The sequence below is a fragment of the Hemicordylus capensis genome, chromosome 4 (genome assembly GCF_027244095.1).
Source record: "Hemicordylus capensis ecotype Gifberg chromosome 4, rHemCap1.1.pri, whole genome shotgun sequence".
NCBI classification, from domain to species: domain Eukaryota; kingdom Metazoa; phylum Chordata; class Lepidosauria; order Squamata; family Cordylidae; genus Hemicordylus; species Hemicordylus capensis.
The window spans coordinates 73549104-73563032 of record NC_069660.1 but is presented as its reverse complement, the minus strand read 5'-3'; the positions used below and the strand labels follow the sequence as shown (position 1 = coordinate 73563032).

General features: G+C 44.4%; 1 protein-coding gene across 17 annotated transcripts in view; it reads left to right on the top strand.

Annotated features, from left to right (window-relative positions):
- ANKS1A (ankyrin repeat and sterile alpha motif domain containing 1A) overlaps positions 1-13929 on the top strand; it is a 245708-nt gene that overhangs the window by 214266 nt on the left and 17513 nt on the right. For all 17 annotated transcript variants that reach the window (XR_008306214.1, XR_008306212.1, XR_008306213.1 and 14 more), the window contains 4 exons: positions 7147-7311; positions 7959-8084; positions 10459-10530; positions 11020-11106. Coding sequence is in view for 14 of the 17 variants with exons in the window: in XM_053246248.1 (XP_053102223.1) it covers positions 7147-7311; positions 7959-8084; positions 10459-10530; positions 11020-11106 (450 nt within the window). In the remaining 3 variants the exon portion in view is untranslated. The remainder of the gene's footprint in view (positions 1-7146; positions 7312-7958; positions 8085-10458; positions 10531-11019; positions 11107-13929) is intronic.

Sequence of the window (13929 nt, the reverse complement as noted above, 5' to 3'; positions counted from 1 at the left end):
GAGAAATAAGCCCCTGCATGGTCAATATTTGCACAATATAAGTGGAAAATCAAACATCACCAAGACCTGGCAATGGCTTAAGAATGGCAACTTGAAGAAAGAAACAGAGGGTTTAATACTGGCTGCACAAGAACAGGCACTAAGAACAAATACAATAAGAGCAACAGTCGAAAAATCAAACACAAACAGCAAGTGCCGCCTTTGTAAAGAAGCAGATGAAACAGTGGACCACCTAATCAGCTGTTGTAAAAAGATTGTACAGACTGACTACAAACAAAGGCATGACAAGGTAGCAGGGATGATACACTGGAACATCTGCAAAAAATACAAGCTACCTGTAGCCAAAAATTGGTGGGACCATAAAATTGAAGAAGTTGAAGAAAATGAAGACGTTAAAATATTATGGGACTTCTGAGTACAAACAGAAAAACATCTGCCACACAATACACCAGATATAAGTGTAGTCGAGAAGAAAGAAAAACAAGTGAAAATAATCGACATAGCAATACCAGGGGATAGCAGAATAGAAGAAAAAGAAATAGAAAAAATCACCAAATACAAAGATTTACAAATTGAAATTGAAAGGCTGTGGCAGAAAAAGACCAAAATAATCCCAGTGGTAATTGGCACCCTGAGTGCAGTTCCAAAAGACCTTGAAGAGCACCTCAACACCATAGGGGCCACAGAAATCACCATCAGCCAATTACAAAAACAAACCAGTCAATAACACCTGTCTGACTGTGAAATAATAATAATAATAATAATAATAATAATAATGCCCTGTATCACCTACAGTTTCACACTATATTGGTTGGCCGTACGCAGAGGCCCACTGCTTAACCATAGTCACAGGATTTCCAGCTAGTGGCTGAATGACTGTGAGAACTGCTCTTAAAATAAATGGTATAAATCTAATATATATTGAGTGGGCACCACTGGAATGACTGTTAAAATATTTGAGGATCAAATCAAATGACAACTTTTTAAAGCTGTTGAGCCACAACCAAGGGTCAGTGCAAAAGCAGAAATGATGTATGTACTGATTCATTTATTCAGAGGGTTATTTTGCAGATAGAGGACATACCTTTGTCCTTGTTTTTCACACTAGTTTATATCCTGGTTTGAATTATATAACTCTGTTTGGGGCATATATTTTAGAATTGATTGATTGGTTGATTAAGTGCCGTCATGTTGTTGTCGACTCTTAGCGACCACATAGATAGATTCTCTCCAGGATGATCTGTCTTCAACTTGCCCTTTAAGGTCTCTCAGTGGTGCATTTTAGAATTACATCTATGTATTTGCAAGAAACATCAATTGAGAATAATTTGCTTACTCTTAAACAAGAAATGCACACATTCCATATGCTCAAATAATCCTTAAATTAAACTTCAATTCAGAAATTGAGAAGCATTTTTCTGAGTCCTACCTAATCTTGCCAATATTTTTATTATTACTTATTTATTAAAACATTTTTATACCGCCCAAAACTTACATCTCTGGGCGGTTTACAACAGAATAAAAACAAAATAAAACATTCGTTTAGACAAAATTGCGGGGGGGGGGGGGGGACACACATTACAACAATTTAAAATTTTTAAAATAATATTTTAAAACAGCATTAAAACCATTAAAACAACATTAATTAAAAGGCTGGGGTGAAGAGGTGTGTTTTTAAAGACTTTTTAAAAGCTGTCAGAGATGGGGAGGCTCTTATTGCACTAGGGAGCGCATTCCAAAGCCTCAGGGTAGCAGCGGAGAAAGCCCGTCCCTGAGTGGCCACCAGACGAGCCGGTGGCAGCTGTAGACGAACCTCTCCAGCAGATCTCAGTGGGCGGTGGGGTTCATGCCAAAGAAGGCGTTCTCTTAAATACCCAGGGCCCAAAAGGGCTTTATAGGTTATAACCAGCACCTTGTATTTTGCCCAGAAACATGTTGGCAGCCAGTGTAGCTCCTTCAATACAGGAGTTATATGGTCTCTCCGAGATGACCCAGAGACGAGCGTGGCTGCTGCATTCTGGACCGACTGTAGTTTCCGGACTGCGTACAAGGGCAGCCCCACATAGAGCACATTACAGTAATCCACTCTGGAGGTTACCAGCAGATATACCACTGTTTTGAGGTCATTCACCTCAAGAAATGGATGCAGCTTGCGTATCAGCCAAAGCTGATAGAAGGCACTACTGGCCACCGCCTCAACCTAGGAGACCAGAGAGGGGCTCGGATCCAGAAACACCCCTAGACTGTGTACCTGTTCCTTCTGGGGAAGTGTGACCCCATCCAGAACAGGCAGATCAAAATTATCTCTTGAGTTCCGACCCTGCACAATGAGTACCTCTGTCTTAGCCAGATTCAGTCTCAGTTTTTTATCCCTCATCCAGCCCATCACCAACTCCAGGCAGGCATTTAGGGAGATTATGTCATCTCCCGATGATGCTGACACGGAGAAATAGATTTGGGTGTCATCAGCATAGTGATAGCACCCTGCACCAAATCTCCTGATGATTTCTCCCAGCGGTTTCATGTAGATATTAAACAACATTGGAGACAATATGGAGCCCTGTGGAACACCATACAAGAGTTCAGATTCTGAAGAACAGCAGTCTCCCAGGGACACTATCTAGAACCTGCCTGAGGTAGGAGCAGAACCACTGCAAAGCAGTGCCTTGCACTCCCAACCACCTCAGATTCTCCAGAAGGATACTGTGGTCAGTAGTATTGAAAGCCGCCAAGAGGTCCAAAAGGACCAATAGAGTCACACTTCCTCTCTCAATTCCCAATTGAAGATAATCCATTAGGCCAACCAAGGCAGTCTCTACCACATAGCCTACCCGAAAGCCAGTTTGAAATGGATCCATATAATCAGTTTTCTCCAAGACTGTCTGGAGCTGGGAGGCCACCACCCTCTCAATTACCTTGCCCAGCCATGGAAGTTTGGAGACAGGCCTGTAGTTGTTCAAGTCTGAGGGATCCAGGGTAGGTGTCAGCAGTGTGGCCACCCGGTAGGGAAGTCTAGGAGGATAGTTCACAAAACAAACTGGGTTGCAGAAGCGAAACACGGATCGGAAATATTTCTCTCTCTCTGGCTCGGACTGAAAGCTGTCGACACGAGGGATGACATACGTTGCCTTGCAGCAGCTAACTGCAAGCTATAGATGTGCTTTATAGTCCAAGCTGATAACTCTCAGCTGGCAGGGATTCAAGGCTTCTCAGCCCTCTGCAAAAGGCACTTACTTCTCCTTATGGTTTCCAGCTGTGCTTGCCTCTGCTGTGGAGTCAGTGGGGGTTGCCTACACAGCTCATCTTCCGGTTCATCCGTTGCTGTCTCTGCTGCCTCAAACTGCTGTGCCTGCTCTGAAACATCAGCCGGACCTGCCTCAGCCGTCTCTTGGGAACTGACAACCAGGCTCTGCCCCTCAGCCATCCCTGCATCAGCTGAAGGGCTGTCAAGCTTTCCCTTCCTCCTCGCTATCTGAGAGCAAGGGCGTGACAGTAGGCTTCTTCAGAAGCGTTCTAATAATTGTCTCCTTAAGACAAGAAGGCATCCTACCTTCCCTAAGAGACACATTTATAATCTCTACCAGGCCTTCTACAACAACCCCCCTACCAGAAAATATAAGCCATGTCGGACAAGGGTCAAGAGAACAGGTGGTAGGCCGCACCATTCCAATCAGCTTGTCCACATCCTCAGGAGTCACAAACTGGAACTGATCCAACCTAATCACACAAGAGGAGTTGCTGGACACCTCCATATCAGACAATGAGGTAATTGTGGAGACGGAGTCTAAGTCGGACTGAATACGAGAGATTTTCCCCACAAAGAATTCATTAAACACATCACAGCAGGTAATCGATGGTTCGAGATTCTGATTCAAGGGAGGAGGGGCACTCACTAGCCCTCTCACAACCCTGAACAACTCCATCAGACGTGAACTTGCGGATGCAATACGGGCAGAAAATAATCGCTTCTTTGCCGCACATATCGCCTGAGCATAGGTCTTCAAATGAGCTCTATGTTGCAATCTGTCAGATTCAAGCCGAGTCTTTCTCCACTTGCGCTCAAGTCGTCAACCTTGCCGCTTCAGCCCCCGTTGTTCTTCCGTATAACAAGAGGCCAATTTTGAAGCAGATCAGAGAGGACGCTTAGGAGCAATCATGTCTACTGCCCCAATGAGTTTGCTGTTCCAATTCTCCTCCAGGGCATCAACAGGATCACCAGCAGAGCCAACACTAAATCCCTCCAAGGCTTCTTGAAATCTTGTTGGATCCAATAACCTTCTCGGGCGGATCATCCTAATAGGTCCCTCGCCCCTGCGGAGGTGGGAAGTGATTGTGAGTCCAACCTTAACCAGATGGTGGTCCATCAATGACAATGGGGAAATAATAGGATTCCCCACCCACGGAACACCACCCTGATCAGAGTGAAAGACCAAATCAAGCGTGTGACCAGCAATGTGCGTCGGCCCCAAGACCACTTGGGATAGGCCCATAGTTCTCATGGCTGCTATGAACTCCTGAGCCGCCCTGGACAAATTGGTCCCAAAGTGAACATTGAAGTCCCCCAGCACCACAAGCCTGGGGGACTCCAACACCAAGTCCGAGACCAAGTCCGTCAGCTCAGTTAAGGACTCTGTTGAGCAGCGGGGCGATTGGTATACCAACATAAGTCCCAGTCTATCCCTGGTCCCCAGACTTAAGTACACACATTCAATATGGTCCGACACTCTAACAGGGATCCTGGTAAGGGAAAGGTTATTTTTATAGACCACAGCTACTCCATCTCCCCGCCCATGGTCCCTTATCTGCTCCTCAACAGAGTAGCCTAGAGGAAGAAGCTGGGACCACACTAGGCCCCCAGCCTCCCCCAGCCAGGTCTCTGTAATACATACCAGGTCTGCACCTTCATCCAGAATCAAATCATGGATGGTTTCTGATTTGTTCTGGACCAACCTGGCATTACAGAGGAGCAAGGTGAGGTTCCAAGGATGATCGGCACTGCACCCCAAGGTCAAAGAGCTGACAGGACAGCTGGAAGGGGAAACAGCGATTAGATTTCCAAGTCCCCTTCCCCTGGAACGGCCCGCTGACCTGCCAGCGTTACTTCTTCTGTTCCCCACCACGACTGGAATGGCCGCCCCACAGTCAGTGGGCACGCCCCCTGTCTCCCCATCTCCAGTTCAGCCCAGACACAGTCTAAGATTGTCTCACCCAGGACAAATTAAAACAGAAGCTCTACTATTAAATGCCCCCCCCATATACAAATACCTAGGCCAAGAGAGCTCGCCCTTGCTGTCCACCGAAGTGGCTCCCCCAAAGGGGCAACCTCCTTTGGTAACGCCCCTTCGGTGACGACCCTGCCGGTGTGGGCCTGCCACCACTGGCAGAAGCCTATATAGCCCTGAGCAGGCAGCTCTAGGCAGCTGGAATGCAGGAAACTGCCAAGTCACCCTCCTCCCCGGCCCCAATCCTGCAAGGCCTTACCTCAGCACAGCAGCCAGTCCTGGGGGGCAGATAACAGACAGGGGGGCAGCAGGAGAAGCAAACAAGCAGGCACTCAGTCTCTCACCCTGGGGTCTACCTAGGAGCAGGTGTTCTCTCCTTTTCTCTCTCCTGCAAGCTTCTGGGGGGCTGAAGTCACTGGCAGAAGCCTATATAGCCCTTGCAGAAGCCTATATAGCACAGTAGCACTTATGTTCAGTGTTTTTACCAGAAAATGTGTGTTTTTACCTTTACATAAGGAAATAGTTTCTGAAATAACTAAATCTCTCCGCAGCAAACTATGATCTGGTGTACTTGATGCAATCTTCAACTGAAATCAAACTTTGATTATCAAAGACAATTGACCCTTGTTTTTAACAAACTTTAAGTATCCTGTAAGGCTTCTACCAAACAAAGCGGGCGTTGTTGACGGGGAGGTCTTTCTTAAACAAGATAGAAATTGAAGGGTAACAGGCTTTTAATATCTAATATACCATGAACATATGACAAAGGAATATAAACATAGGTCTACACTCACATGCTGTCTTGCATTAATATGTTTGTAAACATTCTTTTAAAATACTGTACCATTATGTATTTTCAACTGGGTTTCTCTGCAGCTGGAAAACTTTAATTAGCTTAAACAAGGGAGGAGAGCTAGTCTTGTGGTAGTGAACATGAACTGTCTCCTTTGCTAAGCAGTGTCCACCCTGGTTTGCATTTGAATGGGAGACTACATGTGTGAGCATGGTAAGATATTCCCTTTAGGCAATAGGGCTGCTCTGAGAAGAGCATCCAGGTTTCCTCCATGGCATCTCGAAGATAGGGCTGAGAGAAACTCCTGCCTGCAATCTTGGAGAACCCACAGCCAGTCGGTGTAGACAATACCAGTGGTCTGACCTGTATATGACAGCTTCCTGTGTTCCTACGGTTCACAAATGCTTAGAGCTGGTGTCCAACAACTGCAGTACTTGTTCCACTAGAACAGTGTGCTTGAAAAATTTAGCCATCCCCAAAGCCTGAAATGTTCCAAGTTATAGCTAAGGAACAGCACTGTAGGGCTATTTCATAATACGGTGGTAAGACTGTTTATAAAGCCTCAGGAGTGATTTTAGTATGCTCTGTTGCATTTTCCCAGTACATGTTATATTGGTAACCGTAACCTGTCCTGTCTGCGTTTGAACCATTCAAGCTTTCAGGAATTGCCTAAACTGCTTTGGTCTTGAACTACTGGTAATGTTTGTGTTGAATGTATGAACAAGGTCATTGGTCATTCCAGCAAAGTATCCCTTACATGCCAGACAAACCTCACACATATACATGGCTGTTGGTAATGGTGAAAACTTTGTGAGAAGAATCCTTCATGCAGAACAACTGGGGTGCTCCTGGCTTTGAGCCTTTCTTGAAAAGATGGTATACAAATATTATAGAGCAAACTTAAGTCTTTTTTGTACGTTTTTCCCACTCCCACATGGGTTTTTTTTTAAGTGGGTGTCTTCAGGATGGGTGTTAATCCAACAAGCAGCATTTTGTTCTTCAGGCAATGTTGGTCTGAGTAGTCATCAGCAAAATTTGTCTAGCAGGATCATCCCCATGGCTAGCAATGAAGGTGCTGTGCATGTATCCCACAAAAGACTGATTGCTTAATGTGTGCATCTCTGATTCCAGTGCCAGGATTTTATATCCCAGACATCCTCACCCCTGAGCCAGAGTGACTCCTGCACAGGGAGGTCTGCAGATCTCCTGCTACCTTTGGGGGATGGTGGAAAGAAGAGGCATGAGGGCAGCCACGACATTGCATCTTATCCCAGAGCTGACAGACTCAAGGCTCAGGTTAGAGAAGTATAGTTCTTTGAAAAGCTTTATGCTTGTGTCTCTAATCTCATTGATTTTTTTCTAGAGAATCTTGTATTAGCCTGTAATATGTAGCAGGAAATTATTAAGAACAATAGCTATTTTATTGTGGTAGTGATACAACAGAAGAGAGTTGGCAGTCTCATAGCAGCCATAGCACACCACTGAGTTTGCTTTCTTGCAGTGAGCTATGGCTACTGCCTCGGAGACCTTCACTGTAGAGCAGTATCCATAGCACAATGCTGTTGTTCCAGTCAGGGAGAAACAGTAGCGTGTTATGGGTATTCCCAGTACTGAGATTGTCTTTCTGCTAAGGATTCATATACATCAGCCACAGTTTCTCGCTGTCTTTGCTAATTCTTGTGTGTTCGAGCAGTGGAGCTGTGCCTGAACAGATAGAAGCAATTTTCATTCACCCCAGTGTGCACTAGTATAACTAGACAAAGATGGTGTTATTCTATGTGACTAGATAATTCTCAGTACATGCAGAAGTGTGCGCTTGTGAATGCAGCCCACTTTAACGTTTCTAAAAGTCAAAAGATAAAACACATATCTGAGAAGCATTCCTTTAACAATTCTAGAGTAGATGACCCAATTAGTTCTAAAGCTCTGATCTGTGTTTTCAGGAGGAACGCCGTGAATCCAAACTTACACTCCGACCTCCAAGTCTGGCTGCTCCATATGCCCCTGTCCAACACTGGCAGCATCAACCAGAGAAACTTATATTTGAGTCCTGTGGGTATGAAGCCAATGTAAGTATATTCTAGCTTCTTGCACCAGAGAGTTTTGTGTCTAATACTGGTTCCTCCTGTAAAGCATGGCCTACAACCTAAGTAGTGACTGCGTGTAGTTACTATTGTTTTGGCCCTAGCCAAGCAGGGGTTCATAGAAGGTTGTATTATTACTATTTTTTAAAATGTTTATACCCTGGCCCTCCAGTACAGTACTGCTCAGGGTGGCTCACAACAGTAAAAGTAATATAAAATTTAAAACAATAAAATGAATATAAAACAGCATAGAATAAAATCAATTTAAAACTAATAAAGATAAAATAAAATAAAAAGTCCATCAATTTATTATTAAAAGATTTTAAAAGCCTCTCTAAACAGATTTTGAAATCTTTTTTTTTTTAACCCTAAGGGAGGAAGCATGGCGAAGTTCTTCTGGGAGGGCATTCCATAGTCGAGGGGCCACAACCAAGAAGGCCCTATCTCTTGTCACAGCCAACTGAATCTGTCAATGGCGGGGCCATGAGCAAGGCTTGTGATGAGAGCCTGGGCAGATTCATATGAGCAAATGTGGTCTGACAGATACCCCAGCACCAAGCCTTAAAAGGTTAAGACCAGCACTTAGAATTAGGCCCGGAAACAAACTAGCAACCAGTAAAGCTGCTGCAGGGTAAGTGTGTTCCTTGAGGAGCGACTAGCACCCACAAACATCCTTGCAGCAGCATTCTGGACCAGCTGAAACTTTTGAACCGTCTTCAAGGGCAGCCCCATGTAGAGTGCATTGCAGTAATCCATTTTGAATGTTACCAGTGCATGAGTGACTGAGGTCAGGTCTGACTTCTTCAAGTAGGGTTGCAGCTGGCTTTGCACACTGCTGCCACCTTACTTACTTACTACTACTATTTATATACTGTTTCCAAAGTGGTTTACAAAGAAAAATAAAGAATAAATGTATGCCTTCAAGGACAGTGTCAGTCCAGAAGCACCCCCAAGCTGTGAACTTGGTCTTTCAGGGGGAGTGTGACGCCATCCAGGGCCAGATTTACCTGACCACTCGGACAATCAGTTTTACTGACCCAGAACTCTTCCATCTTATCTGGTTTAAGTTGGTTTGCCCCCATCCAATCTAGAACAGCCTGCAAACACCAGTTCAAGACATTCACTGCCTCCCTGGTGTTAGCTAACCTAAATTATAGGTAGAGCTGGGTATCATCAGCATATTGCTTTATTTAGTCATTGACCGTAAATAAATGAGTTCAGTTCATCAGCATATTGCTGACACCATAGCTCATATTTACAGATGATCTCTCCCAGTGTTTTCATGTAGATATTAAACAGCATGTTTATCTCCCAACGTGGGTCATCCACCAGGGCAACTAAGGGAGTTTCCATCCCATATCCACGCCAGAAACCAGACTGGAAAGAATCCAAATAATCAGTTTCATCCAGGACTGCTTGAAGCTGAGATGCCACCACATGCTCCAATACCTTGCCCAAGAATGGAAGGTTAGAAACTGGCTGGAAGTTGTTTAAAATGGACGGGTCCAAAGAGGGCCTTTTCAGGAGTGGTCTAATTACTGCTTCCTTTAACATGGAGGGCACCACCCCCTGATTCAGGGAGGCATTTACCACCCCTGCCATCCACAGACCCAGCCCTTCTCTGGCCGCCTTCACTACCCACAAAGGGCAAGGACTGAGCGTACATCTATCTGGTAGATCTCAGACTTCCAAGCAGACTGTCCACCTCCTTAGGCAACACAGTCTGAAAGATTTCCAATCTAATAGGACCAGATGGTACATTCAGTTCTGGTTCTGCAAAAATCTTAGCATTCAGATTGGACCAGATATGAGCAATTTTATCCACAAAATGTAATGCAAATCAGTCATAGTTTGCTGATGAAGGTTCAGTTTCATGGTCTTTGGGGTCCTCACCAAGTAGCCCCGAATCACTTGAAAAAGCTCCGTTGGACATGGAGTGGACGCAATAGTGGCAGAGAAGTAAGATTTATTTGACGCCAACGCCGCTGCAGAATAGGCTCCAAGATGGTCTCTAGCCTATGTTGGATCATGTTTGTTCTGCGTTTTCCACCAACGGCACTCAAGCTGCCTCATGGTCTACTTCATCGCCCGCAACTCTCCTGTATATAAGGAGACGCTTGGGCTCAGCAGGTCAGGAGAGGGCGCCTAGGTACAATCATGTCAATTGCCTGATTCATCTCATCATACCAGAGAGAGGCCAGGGCGTTGACAGGATCATCTGTAAAGCTATTCTGGTTAGTTCCATGGAACAGAAGGGAATTTTAGAGGCAGCTACTATTGTCCTGCAATAGTTCTGTTTTCTTCATGTCCCTTGGGGTATTTATATTAATGGTTGCTACTCCCTCTGTGTTCTAATCAGTATTTAGGATCCATGTTAATCAAAGATCTTCGAGGGACAGAATCTACCCAGGATGCCTGTGCAAAGATGAGGGTAGGTGTACTCTGTGTATATATCTAAACCATCCAATCTTGATCCTGAAAAGTAAACTCCTTTGTTAAAAAAGCTTTGGATTTCGTGGTTCTGCTGAGGGTTGATGCTGATGACAGACAAACTTCAAACATTTTCAGTTTAACTATTATTCTACAATTAACTGTAACTTAATTTTGATCAATTTACGCTTGGCAGGCTTGTTTTCAGCAGATGTTTAAAATGGTTGCAGGTTTATTGCCAAGCAGGAGAACTCAGCTTTCATTTTTAAAATAATAAAATATATTAAATTATTCTTATCTTCCTTTTTCTTTTTAAGGTATTATTTTCGAAAACTCAAATTCATTACACCTTACAAAATAGAGTTCATTTCTGAAGTAGTCATTCCCAGAACGTCTCAAATGACCAGATGTCAAAGATCCCCCTGCCCCTCTAGAAAGGACATTCTTTTATTGCCTCATATTGATTTTGTTGTTGTTGCTTTTTATAAAGAAATCTACAGAGCATATGAAGAAGATTCCAACCATAATATTATCTATCACTTACAAAGGAGTGAAGTTCATAGATGCATCTAACAAGGTGAGAATAATCATGAGCTAATGGTTGGTATTTAGAGTTTTGAGAGACAAGTGATCATGACAAGGTGGACATTCATCTATTGTGGTGGTGGTAGTTCTATGTATATAGAAAAACTAAATGTTCTGGAAAATGTTAACACCATCGAAGATGAATGTGGACATTAACTTTCTTTTTGTATCAGTTTATTAGGCAGACCTGCTTGTATTCTAACAATGTTGCTGCTGATAGAAAAGACAGGTCTACATCAAACTAGCGTTGTGCTTTGCATGACAAGAGAAAATAGTGTCACTAAGTAGTTTGTGGTGCTGCACAATAATGCGCAATCACTAGCATAAGCAAACTGACTTGTGTAACAGAGAGGCCATGGAACATCATATTAAAGAGCACACAGTTGGGCAAACAGGAGGTAGTGCTCCCTGATGCACTAATGGTAGTGCAACATTTTCCAGTAGTGCACCACTGGTCTGGAACAGAGCTTCCTTTATTTGTGTGACTTCAATTCAGCTATGTCTTTTAACTAGTGCAACACTAGTCTGAATTGAGGCCAGGCTATTCTGAACCAAGGTCATTGTTGTACATCAGTGCCATTATAATCTGGTAGGTGGCATCAGGCTGAAGACTGCTTCCAAACTTGCTGCTCTGTACTGTGTAGCCATGGACCCTGTCTTCTAGACTTGGTCTCTAATATGAACAATTATTGATGTGAAACAATCACTTATTATACTAGCACAGTAGTGCCAGTATAGTTAAGACAGAGAATAGTTTAAACATCCCCCCGCCACCCAATTATAAACCCTGAACATTCTATTGCTTCTAAAATCCACCCTGCAGGTCTAGCTCTACTTGTGCTAAAGGATATCTATCAGTCCAGGTGGAGAAGAGAGCTGGAGGAGAGGCTGCATCATTATGGTTGCTCCCCTTTTGCACTGAAAATTCTGGGGTATGAAAATGCCAGGGTCAAGCTCAGACAAAGAATATGTGAAATGCAGCATCAAATTGATCAGGGCTCTGTTCCTGTTGGTGTCCATTTGGGCAACCAAGTTCTGAGTTTCAACCCTGCCAGATATCTAAAACAGATAAACCGTGCCAATACCACAGAGCTTTGACAGAGGCATGATGCAACGCCTTGCAAACAGCAGTCCTGGAAGGGAGATAACAAAAAATCCCCTACAAAGAGTGAACTTGCCTCTGCAAATCGAGAGAGATTCAAACAACGGCTCATGTGTTCCTTTATTGTCAGTTTTACCAAGAAATATGGCATAAGCATATAACCCCTTTTTATTAGCTGCCATCCAGGTTGTACAGATTCTTTTTATCTTGATTATCTTCTAACTGACCAGAATGACTTGAGATCTTATAATGTGGTTAAGTTCTGTTTAATAGCCAGTAAAATTCACCAGGAGTTCATTAAGAATCATTGTTAACTTACCTTTATGCTTAACTATATGCTTAACTACTGTATCATAACCCTGTAGGTTATGTAGGGGTTTTTTGTTGAGCTTCTTTTTGGAAACTCTGCTAGTCTATGACTATAACAAAGGAACTGACTGATTGCTTCTAAAATAAAAACCGTTTGTCTGATCTGCCTGGCTATCAGCCACACAAGAGACACCTCCCCTGCAAATTTGGCGAAGATTCATTGAAATATGTCTTAGATAGAACTTGGCATTTAGGCTATGTGCCAAAAAAGTGCATCCCTTTGGGACGCAATTGGTGGTTATTTCACAATTGATCCTCAAGGTTGTATCTTGAGAGGCTGAAAAATGTGTCTACTGATAAAAAGAGTCTGTGCAGTAGGACTTGTGAGGCCCACAGCATTGCCCACAACCAGTATGGTGGTCAGCTCCTTCTTTGTCCGAGCTTTGGGTGCACAGCCCTTCAGTTGCCTTCCTTGCTCTCTTCTTTCCTTCCCCCACTGCAACTGTACCTTTTTAATACTGCTCCTTTGCCTTAGAAAAAGCACAATTCAACTCCAGTCATCGCTTACTCCATGGTTGTCGGTTCTTCAAAACCACGTGCATTTCTTCCTGACCTCAAGCCAAAACCAGCGCACTGCTCTGTGCAGCTGGGTGTAAGCGGGAGGCGAGGATAAGGAGCTGCAAATGGCTTCTCTGGGGTCCTCTAGACTGTCTGTGAATGGCTGCAGTGTGTGTGTGTGTGCGCGCGCGCGATGTTAGAGTGGGAACTTTAACTTGGAATTTCCATGCTTTTTTAAGTGTGAGTGAAAATGTAAGCCCATCTGCTCTCACCTAAAGCAAGTGGTTATCTATCTATCTATTTCTCTAAGACGGGCCATGCATGGATGAATGGGGATGCGTTGCATAAATCTCGCAGGCACCGCGGAACTCTTGCAAGGATCTCTCGCGGAGAGGCAGGGGGAGAAGCAAACTGGCCCGGCAGGTTGAGGGGCAGGTGGCGAGGGGGCAGTGGTGGTGGCGAGTGAGACGGAGGCGGGGGAGAAGCAAGCAAGAGGTGGAGGGAGACCCTGAGAGAGAGCAAACTGGCCTAGAAGGTTGCGGTGTGGGTGGTGAGGGGGCAGCAGTGATGAGTAAGATGGAGGCAGGGGAAAGAAGCAAGTGAGAGGTGAAGGGAGACCCGAGGGAGAGCAAACTGGCCCAGAAGGTTGTGAGAGGAGGCGAGAGGCAGCAGGGGAAGGAAAGCACAGCGACAAACTAGCGGCACAGATGCTATGTGCCGGGTCTGCTAGTTCAGTAGGACATTGCTCTTAGTGCCTTTCTTGTGCAACTGTGTGGGAGCTGCTTTACTGTGATGAAATACCACACAGCTGTATGTGATGCAATACATAAGTTGGGTAGATTGCAC